Below are 24,122 nucleotides of genomic sequence, written 5' to 3'. Positions count from 1 at the left end.
ATTCTTAATTCTTCTCCCGACGAAAAAAAGATATCAAAACTATTTTCAGTGCGAAATCAGTAGATGGCTCTCAGGCTGAGAGCCATCTATCGATTTTCTACCTAAAATAGCGGAGATTTTACAGATCGTACCAACAGAAAAGTGGGAGCAACTGAGCAAGCCAATGTACTGATCAGAAGGTATCCTGAATTGATCAACTCTATTTTTGATTTTTAGCGACGGGGAATGAAGGCTTCTTGAAATTGGGTTTAAGGAAATTTGAACTGAGGCTCAGTAATGCTGATTAACCTCACATAACCTCTGGATAATAGCGTGCTGGGTTTTGTTTATCTATGGGATTCTGAACTTCCCCTAAATTGTGCCAAGGAAATAGAGAGAGAGAAAAAAAAAGGAATATGCAATATACTTGGAAATGCAAATAGAAATAGCCTATATGTATTTATTTGTTTCACTAATGTAAAAACAGTTCCTGGTAACAAACTGTAAGTAAGGAGTGACCCGGCTCAATAGTAACTGAACCCCCCAAAAAATTATTTTGACACCAATAGGTACATCAAAAGGATGGATTTTTGTGCTGATTTCAAATATAACCCTAAGTTTTATTAGCTTTAAGTCTTACCCATCAATGGTTACGACTCTGAGAAAAATTGCCTTATTTTCAAAAAAAGGGGAAAACACCCCCTTATAGTCATATAATCTTAATAAAAATCACATCGTCAGATTCAGCGTATCAGAAAATCCTACTATAGAGGTTTCAAGCTCCTATCTGAAAAATGTGAAATTACGAATTGTTTTTTACCAGAAGAAAGATGACGGTTGCGTGTTTATATCTTTTTTTTTTGAGGTGATTGTATCGAACCAGTGGTTCTAGAATGTCGGGAGAGGGCTGATTCGAACGGACATTCAGAGTTCTCAGTGCCCTTTATCAGTCACCAAAATATTGTAGGGCAAGTAAGCCTCCTCTCGCGCCCTTTTTCTCAAAATAGTCCAATCACAATTTTGATGTAGCCATTTTTTCAGAATAGTTGAAAGACCAAAAAACTACGCCTTTGGAGATATCATGACCCCCCCCCCCCCAAACAGCCCCTGGGGAAAGGTCTTTAAGCTATAAAATTTTTCCATTGTTTACGTAGATTTTTTTTTAGGAAGTATGCATACATTTTTCGGGTGGGGAGGGAAAATTTTTTGGTGGTGGGATTTTCCACGGGGATAACTTTTCATACAGAGGGAAGTTCTTAGGAAGTGAATTTTCCGGAAGAAATTATACAATGGGGGAATTTGCCAGAATTTCTATATAAAATTCTTTTTATATTTCTTGCTTTTTGTCTTTTCCGTCTCAATTTTACGCGTAGAGTTGTTAAAGGTGATTGTCTGGGTAAATTTTCGACGGGACTGAATTTTCTAGAGAATATATCCAGGGAGGATCTTTCTCTGTGGAGGTGGGGCCAGATTTCCTGGGAATATTTAAAAAGCGATCAAAAATTAAATAAAAAAAACAGTTTTTTTCAAGTGAAAGCTAGGAGTGTTGCTAAAACGAACAGAAATTATTACGCATATGAAGGTGGTTGCCTCCTCCTCGACAGCTGACTCTTTATACTAATTTTTGAATTTTGTCCCAATTCTTCAAGAACTAATACTGAAACACTATGTTCTTTTAACTGAAACAATAAGAAGCTTCATTCAAAAGTTCTAAGAAAACTTTAGCGTAAAGTGCGAGGTGTTGAGGAGGAGGACAACCCCGCAATCATTTCTGTTCGTTTTAAGTTATAATGCTGCTCGTGACTTTCAGCTGAAAAATCTTGTTTTTTTATTTGATCCAAGTAAGAGATTTCATTTGGAAATATTTATTAAATATTTTCGGAATTTATTAGATTTTGAATATCCATTATATAATATGCCGATGTGAGGTATACTGGGGTTTCCAAATAGCCAAAGCCTATTAGTAATCAAGAAAAGTCGTTTTCCGACATATAATGAAAGTTTTTTCACTGTTTCCTTTGAAGTGTCCACTAGAATATCTTTCCTGTAGTCAGAGTAGTTAATTAAAGTGTGATGATTATCAGATAAGATCTATTGCAAAAAACCTGTGTACCATAACAACACAGTATACAGTGTGCAAGCAAAGCTCATTACACTAGCGACCAAAACTTTCTAGGGTTATCCACAGCATGAGCTTTCTTATTTTTCTCATTAATCTTCTTCTTCTTCCTCTCTCTCTCTCTTTCTCTCTCTCTCTCTCTCTCTCTCTCTCTCTCTCTCTCTCTCTCTCTCTCTCTTTAACCCTTTTAACCTTATGATAATCTTCCCTTAATTTTCTATATTCAGCTAACCAGCGCAAATTCGTTTTCTGATCCAATAGAGGTGTTGCTTTAAGTAACCTGAAAACCCTAATTTCCTCTTCCCTTTTCTGGCTACATTCCTCATCAAAAAAACCCTCATCTTTTCTAGCCAGATGTTTCTTATCCTGAGATAAAGGCTTGATTCTCACATAAATCCTATCGGGAATTATCGAATCAGCTTGATCGAATTCAGCTGGTTCTGAAAAATTCAGAACCGAATGACATTCGCTCAGAAATTCCTCACTTTCTAGTTCCATTTTAACCAAGCCTTCGATCTCCTTGGTTATCCAAACTGTTTTACAGATCCTTTTCTCACGCTTAGACCTTACATTTACCTTTCAGACCGTCAAATAGACGCTCCCAGCTTAAGACTCCCTGGCAATAGGTCGTATCCAACCAACTCTAGGACCCTGAGATCCACAACCTGGGGTCAGAGAGATAAACTACATAAAATATAATCAATTAAACTCTGGCTAAACCCACTATAACACGCAAAATCACCCATACAAAAATCTCCTCCCAACCTTCCGTCCATAATTAGTAATCCTTCCTTTTTACAAAAATTTACTAAACTCCTTCTCCATCCACTTATATCTTCCATCTATTATCCATCTCCATCATTTATAAGGGGTTAACCAACATGCAACTCATCCTCTTTATTAGTATATGAATGGATATGCGGTGAATTAAATCCACCGCAGGTTCTTGGCTAAAGGGGGTATGATATGCCCACCAAGAATAGCAGCCTGGAACCCCTCTTCTACACTAAATACAAAAGCAGCGCTTTCAAAACTCTGAACCCTAGCAGCAGAATTTACCGATCCACTTCTCTCACGAGAAACAATCTGATTACTCTGATTTGCACGAGTGTAAGATGTGCCGGGTTCATTAAAATCATTGTGGGGGCTAGCTATCTCATCAAGCGTACGTTTTCCTGCCTTAACTTCAATAACTGTCCCATGTTTAACTGATCTTGATTCTTCTTAGCATTGTCTATTACTTCATTGCCCCTCTGCATATTACGATTTAAGTCAATACTCTGATGATCATGGGTTCTCATTTCCCTTACTGCTATAACCTTTCGTTGTTCTCGATCAATTTCTATCACTTTACATAATTCACTATCGTATGCAAAAATTTTATTCCCCACCAATAGTCTCACATCCATCAGCTTTGCATGTAAATGACCTTCTGTTCGCGCGGCTTCCAAAATTGGTATCAACTTACTGCCCGTCAATAAATCTGAAGAAGTGTAATCTGTGGTTACTGACAATTGAAACGTTTTGAAAATTGCAGCTGAAGTAAATAAACATTTTTTTTTAATTCCATAGACACTAATTTACTTACAAACACTAAAAACAAGAAGAACAATAGGGAATTTCTCCAAACAGTGGGAAACAAACTAGAATGAATATTTCGGCCCTTTGTCCAAGGGCCGTCCTCAGCAATACAACTAAGAAAAAACACCTTACAAGAGGATAAAATCAATAAAACTAAAATGAACAGTTTTCCAAAGCAGTCCCAGCATCCTTACCTCAGCGAAGTTCAACCAGGACTGATAAATAAATTGTGATGAAACGAGGCAATTCATTGAAATGAAAGAAAATGATTTAAAAACACGTTTAAAATGCCAGCCTAGCTTTTTTCGCTGCTGATCTCATAGGTCTATTTGTGACAGGCTCTGTGTTAATATCTATTGGTTTTTTGTAATATTTCGTAAGATCATGTTTAATTAAATTTGTGTATAGAGCATTCAGTGAATATTCTCCTAAATCCCTATTTAAGGAAATGTTATTATTAATCTTAAGTCTGATTTCAATTGCTTCTCGAACTACTTGTTTTATGCCTAGATCATTGCTTATAATGGTGGATTCTTCAAAAGTATTTTGTGGCTAGGATTTTTGAAAACATGGCTGCTTAAAGCAAAATCAAAAGAAACAGAAGTAATGTTAGAATTCAGAGCCTTTGTGATATCATCTTTAGGTTGTTTTAGGCGTTTCTCGAAATTCTGGTGGGTTTTCCCTACATAGAATTTGCCACAGTCACATGGTATTTGATAGACACCTCTTTGGCGAGTAACCTGAGTCCTATCTTTACCAGAGTTTAGGAGATTTATGATTTTCAAATTACTGGTAAATACAACATATAGATTATTTTGTGTGCATACTTTTTTAAGATTTCTAGTCATTTTTGGGATATATGGGAGGTAATTATGTTTTGGGGCTTATCGGGATTCTCACATGGTCAATTATCGTTTATTTTATGGGAGTATCTTTTTACTCTACAGTTAATTGTGTTTTTAATAAATAAAAGAGGATACCCATTTCCAAAAAGTATGTCCCTGATAAAGTCTAGTTCAGCTGTGATGTAGGAATCAGAATAAATGTTTAGAGCACGATCGACGAGAGATATTACGACACCTCTTTAACTTGTGGGGGGTGGTTTGATTCAAAATCTAAATATCTATTGTTTTCTGTTGGTTTTCTGTAAATAGTAAAATTGAGTTCATCTAAGTTACGAATAATTAGAACATCTAGGAATGAGATTTTATTTGCAATTTCAATTTCTAAGGTAAACTGTAAATTCCTATCATATGTATTAAGGTGATCTAAAAAAAACCCTAAGTTCATTTTCCCCATAGTTCCAAAGTGAAATTACGTCATCCATGTAACGTCCCCAAAAGATATGTTTCAAAAAATATGAATTTAGTGCCCAATTTTCAATATACTCTACATAAATATTCACCAGTAACCCGGAGAGAGGCGCACCCATGGGTAAGCCATTTATTTGTTGGTAGAAAGAATTACGGAATTGGAAATACATTGAATACTTGTTACAAAGTTTAACCAAGGTCATTAAAACGTCGCAATCTAATCCTGTGGCTGAAACTTCTATAAAGTCATAATTTTCATTCATTTTATTTTCTGATAATTTCTCGGATTCTGCTACATTAATATTTGTATACATAGACACAATGTCAAAGCTACTGATAATTGTATTTTCTGAAATATTTACGTTTTTGAGTTTTTCAACTAAATCAACCGAATTACATATATACGATTTTTGAGAAAAAAGCAAAGGTTTGAAGGCTGTACATAACCATTTTCCAATGTTGGAGGCGGGGGCTTTCGTACAAGCTACAATGGGCCTTAAAGGAATGCCTTGCTTATGTAATTTTGGTAGACCATAAAATTTTGGACAAAAGCAAAGTGAAATTCCTCACTTTCTAGTTCCATTTTAACCAATTCTTCGATCTCGTTGGTTATCCAAACTGGTCTACGGATCCTTTCCTCACGCTTAGAGCTTACATTTACCCTTTCAGACCGTCAAATAGACGCTCTCAGCTTAAAACTCACTGGCAATTTTGAGTCATTTTCTTTCATTTCAATGAATTGCCTCGTTTCATCACAATTTATTTATCAGTCCTGGTTGAACTTCACTGAGGTAAGGATGCTGGGACTGTTTTGAAAAATGTTCATTTTGGTTTAATTGATTTTATCCTCTTGTAAGTTGTTTTTTCTTATTTGTATTGCTGAGGACGGCCCTTGGACATAGGGCCGAAATATGCATTCTAATTTGTTTCCCACTGTCTTGAGGAATTCTCTATTGTTCTTCTTGTTTTTGGTGTTTGTGATGGAATGGCAGTGTGGTCTTCGTCGTTATCTAATTTACTTACGACTGGTCTGACTTTCTTGTTTGAAGGTAAACGAAAAGCATCTTTGATATCTGTCTGCATAAAACTGGCACATCTTAATACGTCATTTAAGCATCTAAGAATGCCCTCTTTTAGACTAGAACCCCTTGTTTTTGGGTCAAAATTGTGGAGTATCACATTTAACTTTGTTTGATCCCCCACAATTCTCTCCATTTTCTTTTTATTCTTTGCAACTTCCATTTTCATCTCACGAACTTTCCCCTTTATATTTTCCGATCTTTTTTCCACTTCACAAATTTTCTTATTTAGAGATTCCGAAATTGAAGAAATTTCCACCGATAATTTTTTCACCTTTTCGCACGGGGATCAAGTTTTTTTTTTTTTTAACTCTATTTATGTTGCTCTTACTTTCTTTGAAATCTGCAGCTCGACTTCTATTGATTCCGTCATCTTGATGGTAATTACTAGCTGCTTAAAATAAAAAGGGGTACCGATCTAAGAGTCAATTATTTTATCCACGCTGACTCAGACCGTGCAGTTAGCTAAGCCGCCGTTAATAATACCATGGCTAACAGCAATTCCGAATGAACTTCTCAGCAAAATCCAAAGATAATTAAATTCTCGGCAAATTCTGAATTCGCAAGTCAAACTATATGAATGCTGGATCATGTATTTCACAATTTCAGTCATATATAAACAATCGCTTTATAGATGTTCATTGAATGAGAACTAAAACTGAACTATAAACTTTGCTTATATATTTACGATCGCAGAATCTTTGAAGTGGATTGTTATAGAATAAAATTATATTCAATAACTTGGGACCATTATTTATATTTTTAGATAAAATATTTTCCATTATGTTTTATAATTTGATACAGCTTTTGGGTTGAAAAAGTCCTGACTTTTGATGCTTTTTTCATATAACCATACTCTTTCGAGTTGTGGAGCCATTTTTAGAATGGTATAAAAAAAAACAAGTTTTTTGAAATGAAAGTAAGGAGCGACATTAAAACTTAGAACGAACAGAAATTACTCCGTATATGAAAGGGGCTTTTCCTCCTCGACACCCCGCTCCTTACGCTAAAGTTTTTTATTGTTTTAAAAAGTAGAGTAGCGAGAAAGAATCAAACTTTAGCGCAAGGAGCGGGGTAGCGTAAAGAACGAAGGATTGCGGAGGGGACAACCCATTTCATATACGGAGTAATTTCTGTTCGTTTTAAGTTTCAATGTCGCTCCTTACTTTCGGTTAGAAAAACTAGTTTTTTTTTATGTAATTTCTGAAAGTTTTTGAATCAATACATGTCTGATTTTGGATCTCTGTACATAAATTATTAAAATGAAATTTGCATATTAATTCTTTTTTTGACTAAATGGCTTTCTCTTAGTTTTGATCAGACCATTTTGAGAAATAAGGGGTGGGGAAAGAGGCCTAGTTGCCCTCCAGTTTTTCGGTTACTTAAAAAGGCAACTAGATCTTTTAATTTTTAATGAACGTTTTTATTAGTAAACAAAATACGTAACTTAAGAATTAACTTAAGTAACAAACTTTTATATTCTTATATTTTTGATTATATATATGAGAGGGTTGGTCCCCTCGTTAATACCTTGCTCTTCACACTAAATCTTGTTTTGTCCCAATTCTTTAAGAATGACCCCTGAATCAGAAAGGCCGTAGAATAAATAGTTGAAATTACTTAAAAAAATTTTAGCATAAAGAGCGAAGTATTTATTTCTTCCTAAATACCTCGCTCTTTATGCTAAAGAATTTTTAGAACCCCTCATATGCGTAATAATCTCTGTTTGTTTTAAGTTTTAATGCTTCTCCTTACTTTCAATTGAAAAAACTAGTTGCCCTCCAGTTTTTCGGTTACTTAAAAAGGCAACTAGATCTTTTAATTTTTAATGAACGTTTTTATTAGTAAACAAAATACGTAACTTAAGAATTAACTTAAGTAACAAACTTTTATATTCTTATATTTTTGATTATATATATGAGAGGGTTGGTCCCCTCGTTAATACCTTGCTCTTCACACTAAATCTTGTTTTGTCCCAATTCTTTAAGAATGACCCCTGAATCAGAAAGGCCGTAGAATAAATAGTTGAAATTACTTAAAAAATTTTTAGCATAAAGAGCGAAGTATTTATTTCTTCCTAAATACCTCGCTCTTTATGCTAAAGAATTTTTAGAACCCCTCATATGCGTAATAATCTCTGTTTGTTTTAAGTTTTAATGCTTCTCCTTACTTTCAATTGAAAAAACTTTTTCATGTTTATATTTTCATTGTTTTTTTTATAGTAATGCAAGAAAGTCCTGCACCCTTTCATTGAATTTCTCTTCCCCCATGAAATATTCCTCCAAGGAAGGATCCTCCCATATAGCCCCCTCCCCTGAACCCCACACCCAAACCCAAAAAACCCCCTTGATAACGTCGGTGCACTTCCCAGTAACTATTACTATATGTAAACATTGGTCAAAGTTTGTAACTTGCAGCCCCTCCCCCAGGAGCTTTGGGGGGTAAGTCATCCCCAAAGACATAGTTATTATGGTTTTCGACTATTCGGAACAAAATGGCTATCTCAAAATTTTCATCCGTTGACTTTGGGGTAAAAATGAGCGTGGGAGAGGGCCTAGGTGCCCTCCAATTTTTTTGGTCACTTAAAAAGGGCACTAGAACTTTTTATTTCCGTTAGAATGAGCCCTCTCGCAACACTCTAGGACCACTTGGTCGATACGATGACCCCTGGAAAAAAAAAAAATAAACACGCACCCGTGATTTGTCTTCTGGCAAAAAATACGAAATTCCACATTTTTGTAGATTGGACCTTGAAATTTTTTCTATAGGGTTCTCTGATACGCTGAATGCGATGGTGCGATTTTTGTTAAGATCCTATGGCTTTTAGGGGGTGTTACCCCCTATTTTCCAAAATAAGGCAAATTTCCTCAGGCTCGTAACTTTTGATGACAAAGACTAAATTTGATGAAACGTATATATTTAAAATCAGCATAAAAATCCAATTCTCTTGATATATCTTTTAGCATCGAAATTCCGTTTTTTGGAGTTTCGTTTACTATTGAGCCGGGTCGCTCCTTACTACAGTTCGTTACCACGAACTGTTTGATTCCCATATTCGGTTAAGTTTCACTCTAATTGTTATGGGAATATTACAACCCGCTTGGAAGTGCGTCAAGGTGGTGTTCTTTCACCGTATCTTTTCAGTATTTGTATCCGCAGTGTGTTATACAAAATTATGCCCTTTCTTTTTTTGTAATTTGGTAAATGTCTCTTGTACTGCATATGCGGATGATAAACTTCTAGATCTAGCCGTTCTAGATCTAGCCTCTCGAATTCCGTATCATCTATTTCAAGACATTTCAAAACTGTTGGTCTGTCATTGAATATTGATAAGTGTGAGTACCTAGTCTTTAATGCAAAGTCTATGCCCATTTGAAATCCGCGTTCTAACTTCTCCATCCACTGTGTCTCTGATTTGCGGCGGTCAAGCATTCATATTTATTGGAATCTACTAGCTTTTAGGATCAATATTGTACGGCATATCAAAGAAAACTTAAAGCGGGTTATGGTAAAATAGTAGCTAATCGTGGTCATTATTATCGAAAAGCGCTTGCATTGCTATACACTAGTTATTGCGACCATTCAATACTTATCCTATCTGGTATTTCACCTATCCTGAAAAAAAGACAAGATCTGGCTGAATTGTGTATATTATATTTCCGCTATTGTAAGTTTCTGTTTCATTTACCCCGGTCTTATAGGAAAAAGAAAAGAATTCTGTATTTTGGGGCTTCTGACATTATTACTCCTTTGCGGAAGTTAGGCTCAAAATTGGAAAAGGATTATATTTTTTCTCTGGGCCTCTTCCACCTCTCAGTTCGTTTATTTTCCCGTTAGTTTTCACCTGTTTTCGCTTTATAGTTGTGTTATCTCTTAGCAGTTCTTTCGTTAGTTGAGTTATGGTTGTGGTATATATGTTTTATCGCTCGAGTAGTTGTGTTATTTTTAAATTATACTCCATAATAGAGAGGCTCCGAACACCCAGCATTGTATATTAAGCTCTGAATTTGACGTTTTTTTCTAACGTGACCAGATTCGTCCTGCGCCCTGCGCCCTTTTCATTCAATTTTTCTTCCCCCGTGACATATTTCTCCAAGGAAAGATCCTCCCACATAGCCCCCTCCCCTCAACCCTACCCCCAAAACAAAAAAAATCCCCCTAAAACGTCTGTACACTTCCCAATAATCATTATTATATGTAAACACTGGTCGAAGTTTGTAACTTGCAGCCCCTCCCCCAGGGACTGTGGGGGAGTAAGTCATCCCCAAAGACATAGTTATTATGGTTTTCGACTATGTTGAACAAAATGGCTATCTCAAAATTTTGATCCGTTGACTTTGGGAAACAAATGAGCGTGGGAGGGGGCCTAGATGCCCTCCAATTTTTTTGGTCACTTAAAAAGGGCACTAGAACTTTTCATTTTCGTTAGAATGAGCCCTCTTGCGACATTCTAGGACCACTTGGTCGATACGATGACCCCTGGGGAAAAGAAAGAAAAAAAAAACAAAAACAAACAAACAAATAAACACGCACCCGTGATTTGTCTTCTGGCAAAAAATGCAAAATTCCACATTTTTGTAGGTAGGAGCTTGAGACTTCTACAATAGGGTTTTCTGATACGCTGAATCTGATGGTGTCATTTTCGTTAAGATCCTACGACTTTTAGGGGGTGTTTCCCCCTATTTTCCTAAATAAGGCAAATTTTCTCAGGTACTTTGTACTAGGTACTCGTAACTTTTGATGGGTAAGACTAAACTTGATGAAACTTATATATTTGAAATCAGCATTAAAATTTGATTCTTTTGATGTAGCTATTGATATCAAAATTCAATTTTTGGAGTTTTGGTTACTATTGAGCCGGATCTCTCCTTACTACAGTTTGTTACCACGAACTGTTTGATTATCTTCGAGAACGAATTTTTGTTCATATTTTGTGGTTTAACTCTCATTAAGGGAATGCTGTAAAATACTGGAAACTGCAAAAAAAAACTGAAGTACTTCCTTACGTGTATCATTCCTAAAATGAATGACTTTTCAATAGCACCAGTCTTTTCTTCTTGTTTATTTAGGGGCAAACGCCAAACAAGGGGCGGGAAGAAAAGAGTTGCGCTATAGAAAATACGTTGAGTATGTATAATCTAGTATATGTATTTGTCCATTGGGGGGGGGCGTAAGTAAAGCAATTTGCTTTTAGGAATGATATACGTAGGTATTTCAGGTTTTTTAAAAGTAGTTTTCAAAATTTTATGGAGCTTCTTTGTGGAAAGTTGAACCACTAGAATATTTATCAAGTTTCCATGCAAAAACTTGATAACTTCATTACATCTATTTTCCAAAAATTTAGGAGATATGCATGTAAATAGGCCAACGAATAAAAGCTTACAAGCTTCAAAATGCCTTTCAGTAAGCCAAAAAGTTACTGTTAACCTTATTAGAAACAGCAGGAAAAGGAAATCCAAAATAGTTTATAAACTCAGAAAGACTTTTAGAAGCAATATTGGAATAATTTGATTTCATATGAAACTATGAAAAATAGTGTTTAAGTTTTTGCTATGGAATAAAAGATAAATATCTAAAACAATCTTCGTTAATAAATTACAATCATATGATAGCTTAAGATTTCGTATACTGTATGTGTTCTAATGCTCAATCAAGTGTTCAAGAGCACCTGGGACATTCACATGAAGCTTTGAATGAATGTTGAGGGGAGTCTTGAATTAAATCAAAATAATAAAATTAAATCAAAATAGAGGTTGTCAAACGGGCGTAACTTGGGAACAACTGAGGGTATTAACCTGAAACTTTCAGGGAATGGTGAGGGGGATGATCAATTGGCCATAAATGTAATATTTGTACGCTACTGCCACTGCTATAACTACTACTTCTATGACACTACTGCTACTAAGGCTAAGGGTATGAAGGTGCAAATTTAAAAGAAAATTGAGGGAAAATTGAACTAAATTAAAACATACTTTTTGCATGTAGGTTTTCAAAGTGGTATATCTCAGGAATAGCATAGGATATTAAGTTTGAACTTTAAAGGAAATGCTTAGGAGGAAGATCAATAGACCAAAAAGACAATGTTTGCAAACTAGTACTACTGCTACTACTACTAATGGTACAACTACTACTACTGCTATTGCTACTTCAACAACGGCTTCTGTGGCGATTGCTACTAAGGCTGAAGATATTGAGGTACAAATTTGAGGTAATATTGAGGGGAAATTTCAACTAAATCAAAACACACTATGTATATAAAGATTGTCAACAGGGCGTATAAGCAATATATTAGGAACGGCTTATTGTTTCAATTTGAAACTTCCAGGACATGATGAGGAGGACGTTCAACTGACCAAAAGGCAATATGGACATACTAATACTCCTAATAATGCTACTTCTACTGCTACTGATACAGCACAACTACTACTACTACAACTCTTACTATAACTACTAATATAATACTACTACTACTCAGGCTATGGGTAGGAAGGTAAGTATCTAAGAGAATCTTGACGGGAAATTTGAACTCAATCAAGACCATACTATGTGAAGGCAGGTTGTCGAAAGGGCACTTTTCAGGACCGGCTTAGGGTATTAAGCTGGAACTTTCAGGGAATACTTAGGGGGAAGATTAATTGACCAAAAGGCAATATGTGCACGCTGCTACTGATATTGCTATTACTACTACTACTGCTGCTCCAACTACTTCTTTTATTTGAACTACTACTAAAGCTAAAAGTGCTTAATTGAAATTTTGGGTACAGCTGAGGGGGAAGTCGAACTAAATTGACACACGCTATTGGCATATAGGTTATCTAAAGGGCTTATCGACAAGATCGTAGCAAAGGCTTATAGGATTAATCTGAAACTTCCAGGGTTTGATGAGGGAGATGTTCAACTAATCGAAAGGCAATATATGCATACTACTACTGCTACTGGTACTACTGCTAACACTTTTAGTACTATTACTAATCTTACGACTACTACTTCAAATATACTCTTGCTACTGCTTGTGTGATTACTGCTAAAACTTAGGCTAATTGTGTGAAGGTTAAAATTTCAGAGAATGTTGAAACAGCTTTGAAATAAATCAAAACACATTATGTGCATACAGGTTGTCACAAGGACGTATTAATAATGACCCAGGAACTGTTTACGAAAATAATTCGAATCTTTTAGCGTGTATTCAGGGGGATATTGAAAAAACAAAAGGTGCTACGCGCATCCTGCTACTAATGCTACTACTACTGCTACAATTATTGCTACTACTGAAACTAAGGGTATTGTGGAAAAGCATTCAGGGAATTTTTAGGGGGATGTTGAATCAACTCCAAATCCATGAGCATGCAGATTGTTGAAAGGCTGTACCTGTAGTATCTCAGGATATTGCAGGTTTATGCTTAGATTATTAAGTTGAAACTTTCAGTGTGTGCTGAGATGGACTTTGAACACAACCAAAAGTCACTATATATATATATATATATATATATATATATATATATATATATATATATATATATATATATATATATATATATATATATATATATATATATATATATATATATATATGTGTGTGTGTGTGTGTGTGTGTGTTACAACTATTGCTACTATTACGGATGCTACGACTACTACTTCTAATGAGGCATAGGTCATTAGGGTGGAACTTTAAGATGGGTCATTAAGGTTGCCAAAAGTATGTACGAACAATTTCTCAAGAACACAGTTTGAAATTTGCAGGGTATTCTCCATCTAAAAATTTTATTTTCCTTCTTGAACGACATATCAAACCAACATAGGAACTCTTTCTTATATCCCAAACTCTTTTTGCTCTCTCTCTCTCTCCTCCTGGAGAGGAGTACCTGGCTGAATCGAATGTAAAGTAAAACCTATGTAAAGAGGTGAAAAAAAATATTCCTATTTCTCTAATCTGGTTCACCAAAGTAACTAAAATAATATTAACTATTCCTTCTGATTGGCAGACGACGCGTGGAGATACAGCTCAAGGGAATCCAGCCAATCATAAACATCAAGGGGTGATACTATGAACACCCACTATTTAAAGTAAATGGTCTAACTCTCCTTTTCTACCCCAGCGATGACCAGTAATGAAAACGAAATTCTTGATCAGGTTATAAGTCATCCCTAGATGTCTAGCAGGATTCACGTGAGTTTACCAAGGAAAAGCCAAGAAAGATTACACGGTATTCAAGAGTAAGCGGAGAGGGGTGAAACAGAGAGTCCCGAAGTGGGAACAAATTTAAATTACCAGAAAAAAACGGAGAGGAAGGACCTTTATCTGATAATTAGGGCCAGGGCCCAAACAGGTACTACTACTAGCAGCAATAGTAATATTACTACTGTTATTACTAATATTACTAAGGCTAATGGTATTAATGTGAAACTTTCAGGGACTGCTGAGGGGGACGTTGGGCTGAACCAAAATACATTATAGGCACAAATGTTTTCAACAGAACTACTACTACCATCACTAGCAACTTACTGCAGCACCAAGCCTTCTGATGCCAACAGAGCTACGCACACCCCTTCTCCATCCCAATCTATTCAATGCCTTCACCTTTACACCCTCTCAGAAAGCTACATTTCCCTTAGATTTTTCCTTAAGACAACCTCCCACCCCATCGGGGACGTCTTGTATTTCACTCGGTCCTAGACGGTTGGCCAACAAGGACAATCTTAGGCCATCTTTCATTCTTCATCCACAGAACTTATCCTAGCCTTCTCATTCTTTCTCTAATTATAGCCCAAGAAAGCGGTATCAATAGGACGTATCAGTAATATATAAGAAATGGCCTTAAAGTATTAAGTTAAAAAGTCTCACAGTACGAGAAGGGGAACTTGAAGAATACTCAAAAAGCATAATTTGCCTAAGAAGGATGTGTGCATCCATGCTGTCAAGATCTCCAGGCGGGACATTTCTGTTCTTTTCGGGTTTCATTTAGTTACTGATGGGGATTTGTGGGGGCCTTACAATTTGAATTTATTTCTGTTCGATTTTGGTTTAATGTAGCTCTTTATTTTTCTCTGAAAGATTTTTTTTGCGGAAGAAGTTTTTTAAATTCATTATCATTCATGATCATCTACCATTTGTTAATACCTTGAAAAGGGCTAACACTGTATTGTTGCTCATTCTGCAATGTTTTCCTTTCCTTTTAACAAATGAATTATGGGCTCTATGAATCAAAGCAGAATTACTACCGCATCCGGGGAAGGCGACGAACATGCTACCACGTACGGGGAAGCCGACGATCTTAATAGACCTATGACGACCCCCGGACGGGATGAGGATACCCTAAGACTCATCCCTACTAAAGCAGTACTCAACATAGGAACACTCAACACCCGGACTTTAGCCAAACCAGGAAAAATGGATCTACTACTGAGAGAACTAAACCGATACAAGTGGGACCTAGTAGGGCTATCTGAGACACACCTCCCCCGAACCGGTGAAGAAACTATCTCTGGAACCTCCCTCCTACTCTCGGGACGCACCGATGGCACTCACAGTCAGGGTGTTGGATTCATCCTCTCACCAACTACAAAAAAGGCGCTGATCTCCTTCACGCCCGTATCAGAAAGGATAGCAACCATTAGACTAAAGGGATCCGTGTCAAACCTTACCATCTTCCAGGTATATGCTCCTGACTCTGCTCGAAGCGATGAAGAATGTGAACAGTTCTACTTTCAACTTCAAAGTGTCACCGACCAAACACCAAAGAAAGATATGCTTATCGTCATGGGCGACTTCAGCGCTATCACGGGTAACGATCAGATTGATCGGAGACATGTAATGGGACCGCACGGCCATGGCCGACTGAACGGAAGAGGTAAAAGGCTAATTAGTTTCTGTAGAGAAAACGACCTGTATATAACTAAAACCGCCCTTAAACACAGACACCACCGTAAGGTCACCAGGAGATCCCCCGACGGAGTAACTGAAAACATGATAGACTATGTGCTGATATCTAAACGCTGGAAGTCCTCAATAATGGACACTGTATCCCTTCCTGGTGCAGACTTTGATTCGGATCACTCACTCCTGATGTCCAAACTCAAGCTAAGACTGAAATGACTCCCTAAGACGACAAGAATCCCTAGATTCCGGACAGAGCTACTTCGCGACCCCATAAAAAAGGGCGCCTATACCACCAGCCTATCGTTAAAATTCCGAGCTATCCTAGAGAACTTCACTTCCCTCACTACCGTCGAAGAGATTGATCAACTGGCTGAGCATGCAACTTCTGCAGTTTTGGAGCCAGCAAATGATGTCTTCCGGAGGAAACCGAAAGACGAAAAACCGTGGATTACTGAAGAAATAATCCAACTATGTAAACAAAAGCGTCTCTGCAACAACAAAGTTGACCCATGCAGCCGAGACACCTATAAATATCTCAAAAGGAGAATCGAACGGGAAGTCCGAAAGACCTTGCGTAACCATGTTACCGAGAAATGCAAGGAATGCGAAACCCAGTTTAGGAACAAAAACAGTCAAAAACTCTTCAAAACAGTTCGTGAACTGTCTAGCAGGAAAAATTCCATCTCCACAGCAATCCTAGACAAACAAAACAATCCCATCAACGAGGCAAAATGAAACTCGAACGATGGAAGGAATATTTTGAAGATAAATTAAATCCGCAGATCCTTGCCGATCCCAGCATCCTAAACTCCTTCCCCATTAATGATCGAGAACCTCCACCACCACTCTTAAAATCAGAAACTGAGGCAGCGATAAGATCCCTGAAACGAGGGAAGGCCCCGGAACCGGACGGTATCACTGCTGAACTAATTAACATTGACTCAGAGGACGTCGTCGAATTGTACCACAAAGTTGTGTCAGCCGCATGGTCAACGGGCCACGTCCCACAGCTATGGTGTAAGACATCAGTGGTCCCAATCCACAAAAAAGGCTCAAGAAGAGAGTGTGAGAACTACCGCCTGATCAGCTTGACCAGTCATCAAACCAGAATACTGACCAAAATTCTCCTACGTAGAATCCAAGCAATTACAGCCTCCGTTCTGGGTGAATACCAAGCTGGCTTCCGACCTGGACGATCGACCATTGACCAAATCTTCACCGCTCGTCAGCTCATGGAACGCTTTGTCGATTTCAACAGAGACCTATATCATCTCTTTATTGACTTTCAGCAAGCCCTCGATTTAATCTGGAGGAAAGCTCTGTGGCACATCCTAAGACAATGCGGTATCCCCGACCAAATCGTCACGATTATTGAGAATATATACAGCCAATCCAGAAGCCGGATACTCACCACTGATGGACTCTCTGATGAATTCTCAACATCCTCGGGAGTTTTACAAGGGTGTAATCTGTCGCCTCACCTGTTCAACCTGTTTCTTCACGCCATACTGTCACTGATACAAGACGAACATGGAGACAAAATAGGTGGATTCCTAGTCAACAAGCTCGCCTATGCTGACGACATCGACCAGCTCTCTACAGCGGCCGCTGATCTCCAAAGACAAGCAGACTGTCTCAACGAAGCCACAAAACCTTTTGGCATGCAAATTAACGCCAAAAAACGAAAGTTATGGTCACGTCACGCCAACAACAAGCAGCTACTCCTTCCATAATGATTGAAAGCCAGCCAGTTGAAACGGTCGACCAATTTGTCTACCTGGGCAGTCTCCTCACAGCGGACAATTGTCATAACTCCGACATCAAACGCCGCCTAGCTCTTGCTAGCTCCAGTTTTAAAAGGCTCACAAATATCTGGAAATGTCGAAACCTGTCAAACCAGCTGAAAGTTCAACTTTTCAACAGCCTGATTGTGCCAATTGCTATATATGGGTGTGAGACCTGGACCCTGAAGATCGAAAATGAGCGCAACCTACTTGCATTCGAGATGAGATGTCTCCGTCACATCGCAAGAATCACCTACACTGAACATGTGACCAATGAGGAGGTGCGAAGACGGCTAAAGTCCCCCGACACAATCCTAAATAAAATCAAACGACAACAACTGCGATGGCTCGGGCATGTCAAGAGAATGGACCACGACCGTCTACCAAAATCTCCCTCGAAGGAACGATAGACGGATCTCGACCACGAGGAAGACCTCGCAAGAGGTGGATTGAAAACTTTGACCGAAAGCGCATCGTAGAGTTGACTCGAACTGCACACAATAGAACAACGTACCGAGCCCTAGTTCATGCCCTGTCAAAAGAAGTGGCCCCAAAACGTCCCGCGAGGAAGGACGGGACTTAAGTAAGTAAGTAAGTCTGCAATTACTGCCATCCGTTGTGTGGGAGCGAAAGTTGTCTTCTTCCACAACTTTCTAATAACAGCTAACAACTTTCCAAGTAAACAAGTTGTGTTTATCAGGAATGACCTGAATTTTGGAAAGAATGAAAAAAGGTCACAAAACAAAAAAAAGGAGAAAAAGACCTTAAACTAGCTATAAAACAAACATAAGGCTGTTTGAAATGGCTCTAATTCTTTTCAGTAAGAGAGGTTATCTTTGAGGAATGTGTGGTTATTAGCGTATTACACTTTTGAAGCAGCTAAAAATCCCTTTTTTGTTTTCACCTAATTTCTCATGTAGTTCGTATAGCCCCTCTATCACCTTTTGAACTACTGAATAAAGGTGAGAAATAAACTTTATGGATCATACATTACAAAATCATATACATTGTTTTAATATCGTAATAGATTTTTTCTGTGATTGATAGATCTATATTTGAATCCAAAAACAACACTGTAATGAATATCTTGCAATTCCTTAGTTTCAAGATTAAATCACGCAGTTTGACTTTGCTTTGAGTGGCGTTATAAAGCAAATTAAATATATTATAAATGTAATTGCTAGGATCGAAATAAGGTAAGTGATAAAACTGAAATAATCATTTTACTACAGTTACCTAGTTTAAATTTTGTGGACTAAAGGGCCCGAGAAAAATAACAAAAATTTTGAGAAAAACTTCAATAATCCATTTTGTTGAAAATGGCATCAATTTTTACATGCGAATCTCTTTAATGCTTGTGTAATCCAAATTAAACCTGACCTGACTACTATAACTAATGATGGTTGTTTGTGTACAAAAGAAGAAGATTCAAGATAGTTATATAAATTACCTCTTATTCTATTGATGCTCCAATTTTAAGAGAATTTAATTAATTTTTCAGCCTGCTTAACATTTATTTTCCGTCGGATGGGTAAGTAGCTTTATAATTTTTCTAAGATTTTATAAATTCTTGTAGTGGTTAATCAAGGAGGGGGGCACTCCCAAGATTTTCTCTGGTGCCCTCAGTCCTCATTTTTTCAGTTTTTCGCTCTTAAAAGATAGATAAAACTTACGATTATTGCCGCCCTCGTCACATTACCCCCACCCCCTCCCCAAAGTTTTCTTATTACTGCCCTTGTCACATTGCACCCCAAGAGTTTGATCTATTATTGCCCCTGAATTCTTGTCATTTAAATTTGAAAATGATTTCACAAAGATGAAATAGAGTAAAATTTGTGTACTCTGCATAATAGCTATTGCTAAGGCCGAGTGGTTGCCCACTCTCAAGGGGCGCGTGCCAAGCGTGGTGGAATTGTTCCAAGTGTTTAGGGGAGTGTGTCCAGCGTTTTAAGGAATGTGCCAAGTGGGGCAGAAATGTGTAGCACACGTGGTGTTCCCAGATTTACACCAGGTGGCAGGAAATGGGCAGCCCCATGGCTAAATATATAAGAAAAAAAACAGTATTTTCAAGAATAGGCATACGAGAACAACATTTTTCGGAAATTAGATTTCCGTCAAAAATACAGGTTTTTCTGAAAATATTAATAAAAGAAAATGGTTTTAGAACTAAACTTTCTAAATATGTAAAAGGCAAGCATTCCTATGCTTCTGTTTATTTGTTCGTCCTTGTGACTGAAAGTTCTCTAATCAGTGTTGGTGCCATCTAGATTTTGTGATACATTGATGTTTTGTCTTTCAGTATCTCAAAGTTGATGCGCATTGTAGGTTTCCCCTCTTATTAATTTTTTTAGAAGTCAACAGCAATTTGAATAACAATTTACAAAAATATTCAATGATAAAATATCAAATGAATGAGCATCAGCTAAAAACACATGAAAAACAATTAATCAGCACTCAGACTTTAAACAATTTGAGGAAAAAAAGTAAAGAAATACCTCAGCTAGTTATTTTTTTTCTTCGAGAATAGAAATTTGTCATTTTTCCACAGAGAGTCGGTTTCAGCTTTCATCAATCAACTAATTGATCTTGTATTGATAACCCCTGGGAAGAAGCAAAGTAGAAGGAAGTGTCGAATATTTCCATAAAACCTAAAATAGGTTTTTCTGAAAGCCCTTGTTATGAAATTTTTTGCATTATAAGTCAATTTTTTTTCTTGGAACTACATTTTCCCTCTATAGGAGCAAGACTTTCAGAGCCACAATGAATTTGTCTGTTGCCAAGACAGACCTTGTTTAGAGTGGACTTGAGCAGCATCTAATAGTTTGATCTTGACAAACTTGCTGTGACGTGTCTTATAGGTATTAAATAAAGAAAAACAAGTTTTTTTTTTTAACTGAAAGTAAGGAGCGACATTAAAACTTAAAACAAACAGAAATTACTCCGTATATAAACAACAAAGAAAGACAATAATAAAAAATAGACGACAAAGAGACAACAACTCGAATAGCTTCTTTTCCCTACGTGGATAAGTAGCGACAATTGTATTTATTAGTATTGGTGGTGGTTTTTATTTGTTTTTAGTTTAGTTTTCTTTTTATCTTGTGCTGAGGACGCCTTGTTTGGATACAGGCGAAATATCCGCGTTGTTTTAGTCTTTCCTCTCTACTGGCCGTCGTCTTGTTTAAGGTTTTTTTTGTAGAGTTTTATCTCTCTTTGTTGTTTATTGTCATGTCTGGCCAGTTCGGCTTAAGAAATTTCATACTCCGTATATGAAAGGGACTGTTCCCTCCTCAACGCCCCACCCTTTACGTTAAAGTTTGACTCTTTCTCTCAACTCTACTTTTTAAAACAGTAAAAAACTTCACCGTAAAGAGCAGGGTGTTGAGGAGAAAACAGCCCATTTCATATATGGAGTAATTACTGTTTGTTTTGAGTTTTAATGTCGCTGCTTACTTTCAGTTAAAAAACTTGTTTTTTTTATTTAATCTCTGAAGGTTTTTGAATTAATGCACGTGTTGACTTTGGCTCTCCGCACATGAATAATTAAAGCGGAATTTACATAATAATTTATTTTTTGGCTAAATGGCTTTCTCATAGTATTGATCGGACGATTTTGAGAAAAAACCAGCGGGGGAGTAGGCCTAGTTACCCTCCAATTTTTGGGTTACTTGAAAACGCAACTAGAACTTCTAATTTTACGAACGTTCTTATTAGTAAAGATATAAGTAACTTACGTAACAAACTTCTAAATTCTTATATTTTCATTAGGTATATGAAGGGGTTTCCCCCTCGTCAATACCTCGCTCTTTACACTAAAGCTTAAATTTTGTCCCAATTCCTTAAGAATGACCACTGATCACAAAGGCCGTAGAATAAATAGTTGAAATTAATAAAATTACTTTAGCGTAAAGAGCGAGGTATTAGGAGGAGGTGAACCCTCATATGCGTAATAAATTTTGTACGTTTTAATTTTTAATGTTGCTCCTTACTTTCAGATGAAGAAACTTTTTCATATTTATTTTTTTATTGCTTAGAAATTCTATTCCCCCATGGAAAGTTCCCACCGCATAACCCCTTCCCTCAACCCCTCCCCTCCAACCAAAAAATCCCCCTGAAAGCGTATGTACACTTCCCGATAACCATTACTATGTGTAAACACTGGTAAAAATATCTAACTTGCGGCACCTCCCACAGGGACTGTGGGGAAGTAAGTCGTTTCTAAAGATACAGTTTTAAGGTTTTTGACTATGCTGAATAAAACGGCTATCTCAAAACTTTGATCTGGTGACTTTGGAAAAAACGGGCGTTTTTAAGTTTTGGTCACTAAAAAGAGAACTAGAACTTTTGATTTCCGTTAGAATGAGCCCTCTCGCGAGATTCTAGGACCACTAGTTCGATACGATCACCCTTGGGGAAAAAAGCAAATAAACACGCATCCGTGATCTGTCTTGTGGCAAAAATACAAAAATTCCACGTTTGTGCAGATAGGAGCTTGAAACTTCTACTGTAGGATTCACTGATACACTGAATCTGATGATGTGATTTTCGTTAAAAATCTATGACTTTTTAGGAGTGTTTTCCCCTATTTTCTAAAATATGGCAAATTTTCTCAAGCTCGTAAATTTTGATGAGTTAGACTAAACTTGATGAAACCTATGTGTTTAAAATCAGCTTTAAAATGCGATTCTTTTGATGTAGCTATTGGTATCAAAATTCCGTTTTTTAGAGTTTCGGTTACTATTGAGCCGAGTCACTCCTTACTACAGTTTGTTAGCACGAAGTGTTTGATTGCATCAACACACGCATCTAGTATCACAGATTTGGCTGCCAGGAAAAACTCTTTGCAGGATTAAGCGTTGCAAGCATTGAGCGCTTTTTATTTGGAAGTTTCGTTCTGAATTTCTCGGCAATACCTCACTTGTCATCATAACCCACGTTAGTGAAATAACACTTCAGAATATTCGACAGAAGAAGAACTTTTGAAATATAAGGAAAGCTAATAGATGAGAGATGGATTATTATCTTTTCAAAAAGAGTACGCATCAGCAGGTACGGATCCAGGGGGCCTCGGCCCCCAAGATTTTTTGGTGCCCTTATTCCTTGTTGTTTTTCTTTTTTACTCCTTTTCTTTAGAATAAATTTGCTAGTTTGGTCATTTATTAGCACCTATGTCACAATGCCCTCCCCCCAAAATTTTGCTCTTTGGCACCTTTGTCACATTGGGCCTCCCCCCAGATTTTGCCCTTCATCTTCCCCTACGCATCATTACCACCTCTGAAATAGCAGTTCGCTTTCTGGCTGTGATTCAACCAGTGATTTTATAATAGCGCACTTTTAGGACTTAACACTCAAAGCCTCGAGGCTTTGAAGTCTTGTATACCGAACAGCAGCATGAGTAGTCAATTCGATCTTTTGCTCGCAACGAATTTGTATTTCTTTGCAGTAACATTGTCAATATATATAGGAGCCTGGTGCTACTTGTCAGCAACTAAACCACCATATCCCAAAAAGCAAATTCTATTTCTTACATTTTATAAAAGAGATAAAACCTTAAAAAGTTATTGTATTCAATTTTCCCTTTTTGGTTCCCTTTTCCCAATTTTCGGCCAGTGAATAAAAATGTCGATATTGAATAACATCAAACTAAACAGATTTATTCTTATTTAAAAGGAAAATATTCAAATACTACCTCTTTAACTATCAATAAACTCACCGTAGCACTAAGCCATCTCAGGCCAATACAGCGACATACATTTCTCCGCACAGATCTATAAACGGCTTCAATGTTCACCTTCACCCTTGGGTTTTGGTATATCCTTTGAATATTTCTTATTACCTCTTCGCAGCCGGTTTGAAATCGTCTTAGTTTTCTTTGGGTTCAAGTTAGATTGATGAAAAGCACTTGGCAATGTGTCTATTCATTGCAATGGGACCTTCAACGTGCTCCTTAAAGAAAAGATGATGGAGAATATGCGCTACCTTAGTTCGAACCTTGTGAAAATTAAATTTCTCTCTTGGGTAGGGGGCGGGGCTGTAAACCTTGGTTAAAGGCTTTTAACAGTGGTAACTTCCACAGTTTGTTTTGATTTTTATTTAACCTTATTTTGAGGGCTTTCAGGTTCTTTTTTAAAATTCTTAAACACTTTTTCTTTTAAATACAAACTACTATTCGTCTGAAATCCAAAAATCACTATCTCCAAAATGATGGTACACGGATAATGCTAATCAATTTCATTAAAGGCCTGTTTCAGTTCCAATTTTGGCTACTGTGTATTCCGGTTTGCTCTTTACTAGGTGCTGCTGCTCCTGAAACCATGATGGAAGCTACCCGAATTTATCCCAATTCTTGTAAATGAAAACAAAATTTGGCATTTACCAGGCTAAATTTTG

General features: G+C 37.0%; 1 protein-coding gene across 2 annotated transcripts in view; it reads left to right on the top strand.

The window, feature by feature from the left end:
- The window catches only part of LOC136041183 (mechanosensory protein 2-like), a 219,191-nt gene that overhangs the window by 56,126 nt on the left and 138,943 nt on the right, over window positions 1–24,122 (top strand). The window contains exon 3 of one of the 2 annotated variants that reach the window (XM_065725742.1): window positions 19,234–19,263. In XM_065725742.1, the coding sequence (XP_065581814.1) occupies window positions 19,234–19,263 (30 nt within the window). Of the gene's footprint in view, window positions 1–19,233; window positions 19,264–22,458; window positions 22,782–24,122 lie in introns of those variants that run through there. The other variant, XM_065725802.1, reaches the window with a different exon arrangement.

This window comes from Artemia franciscana, chromosome 2, assembly GCF_032884065.1.
Source record: "Artemia franciscana chromosome 2, ASM3288406v1, whole genome shotgun sequence".
In the NCBI taxonomy this organism is placed as follows: Eukaryota; Metazoa; Arthropoda; class Branchiopoda; order Anostraca; family Artemiidae; genus Artemia; species Artemia franciscana.
Note: the sequence above shows the minus strand (reverse complement) of the source record. Positions and strands in the feature narration are given on the sequence as shown.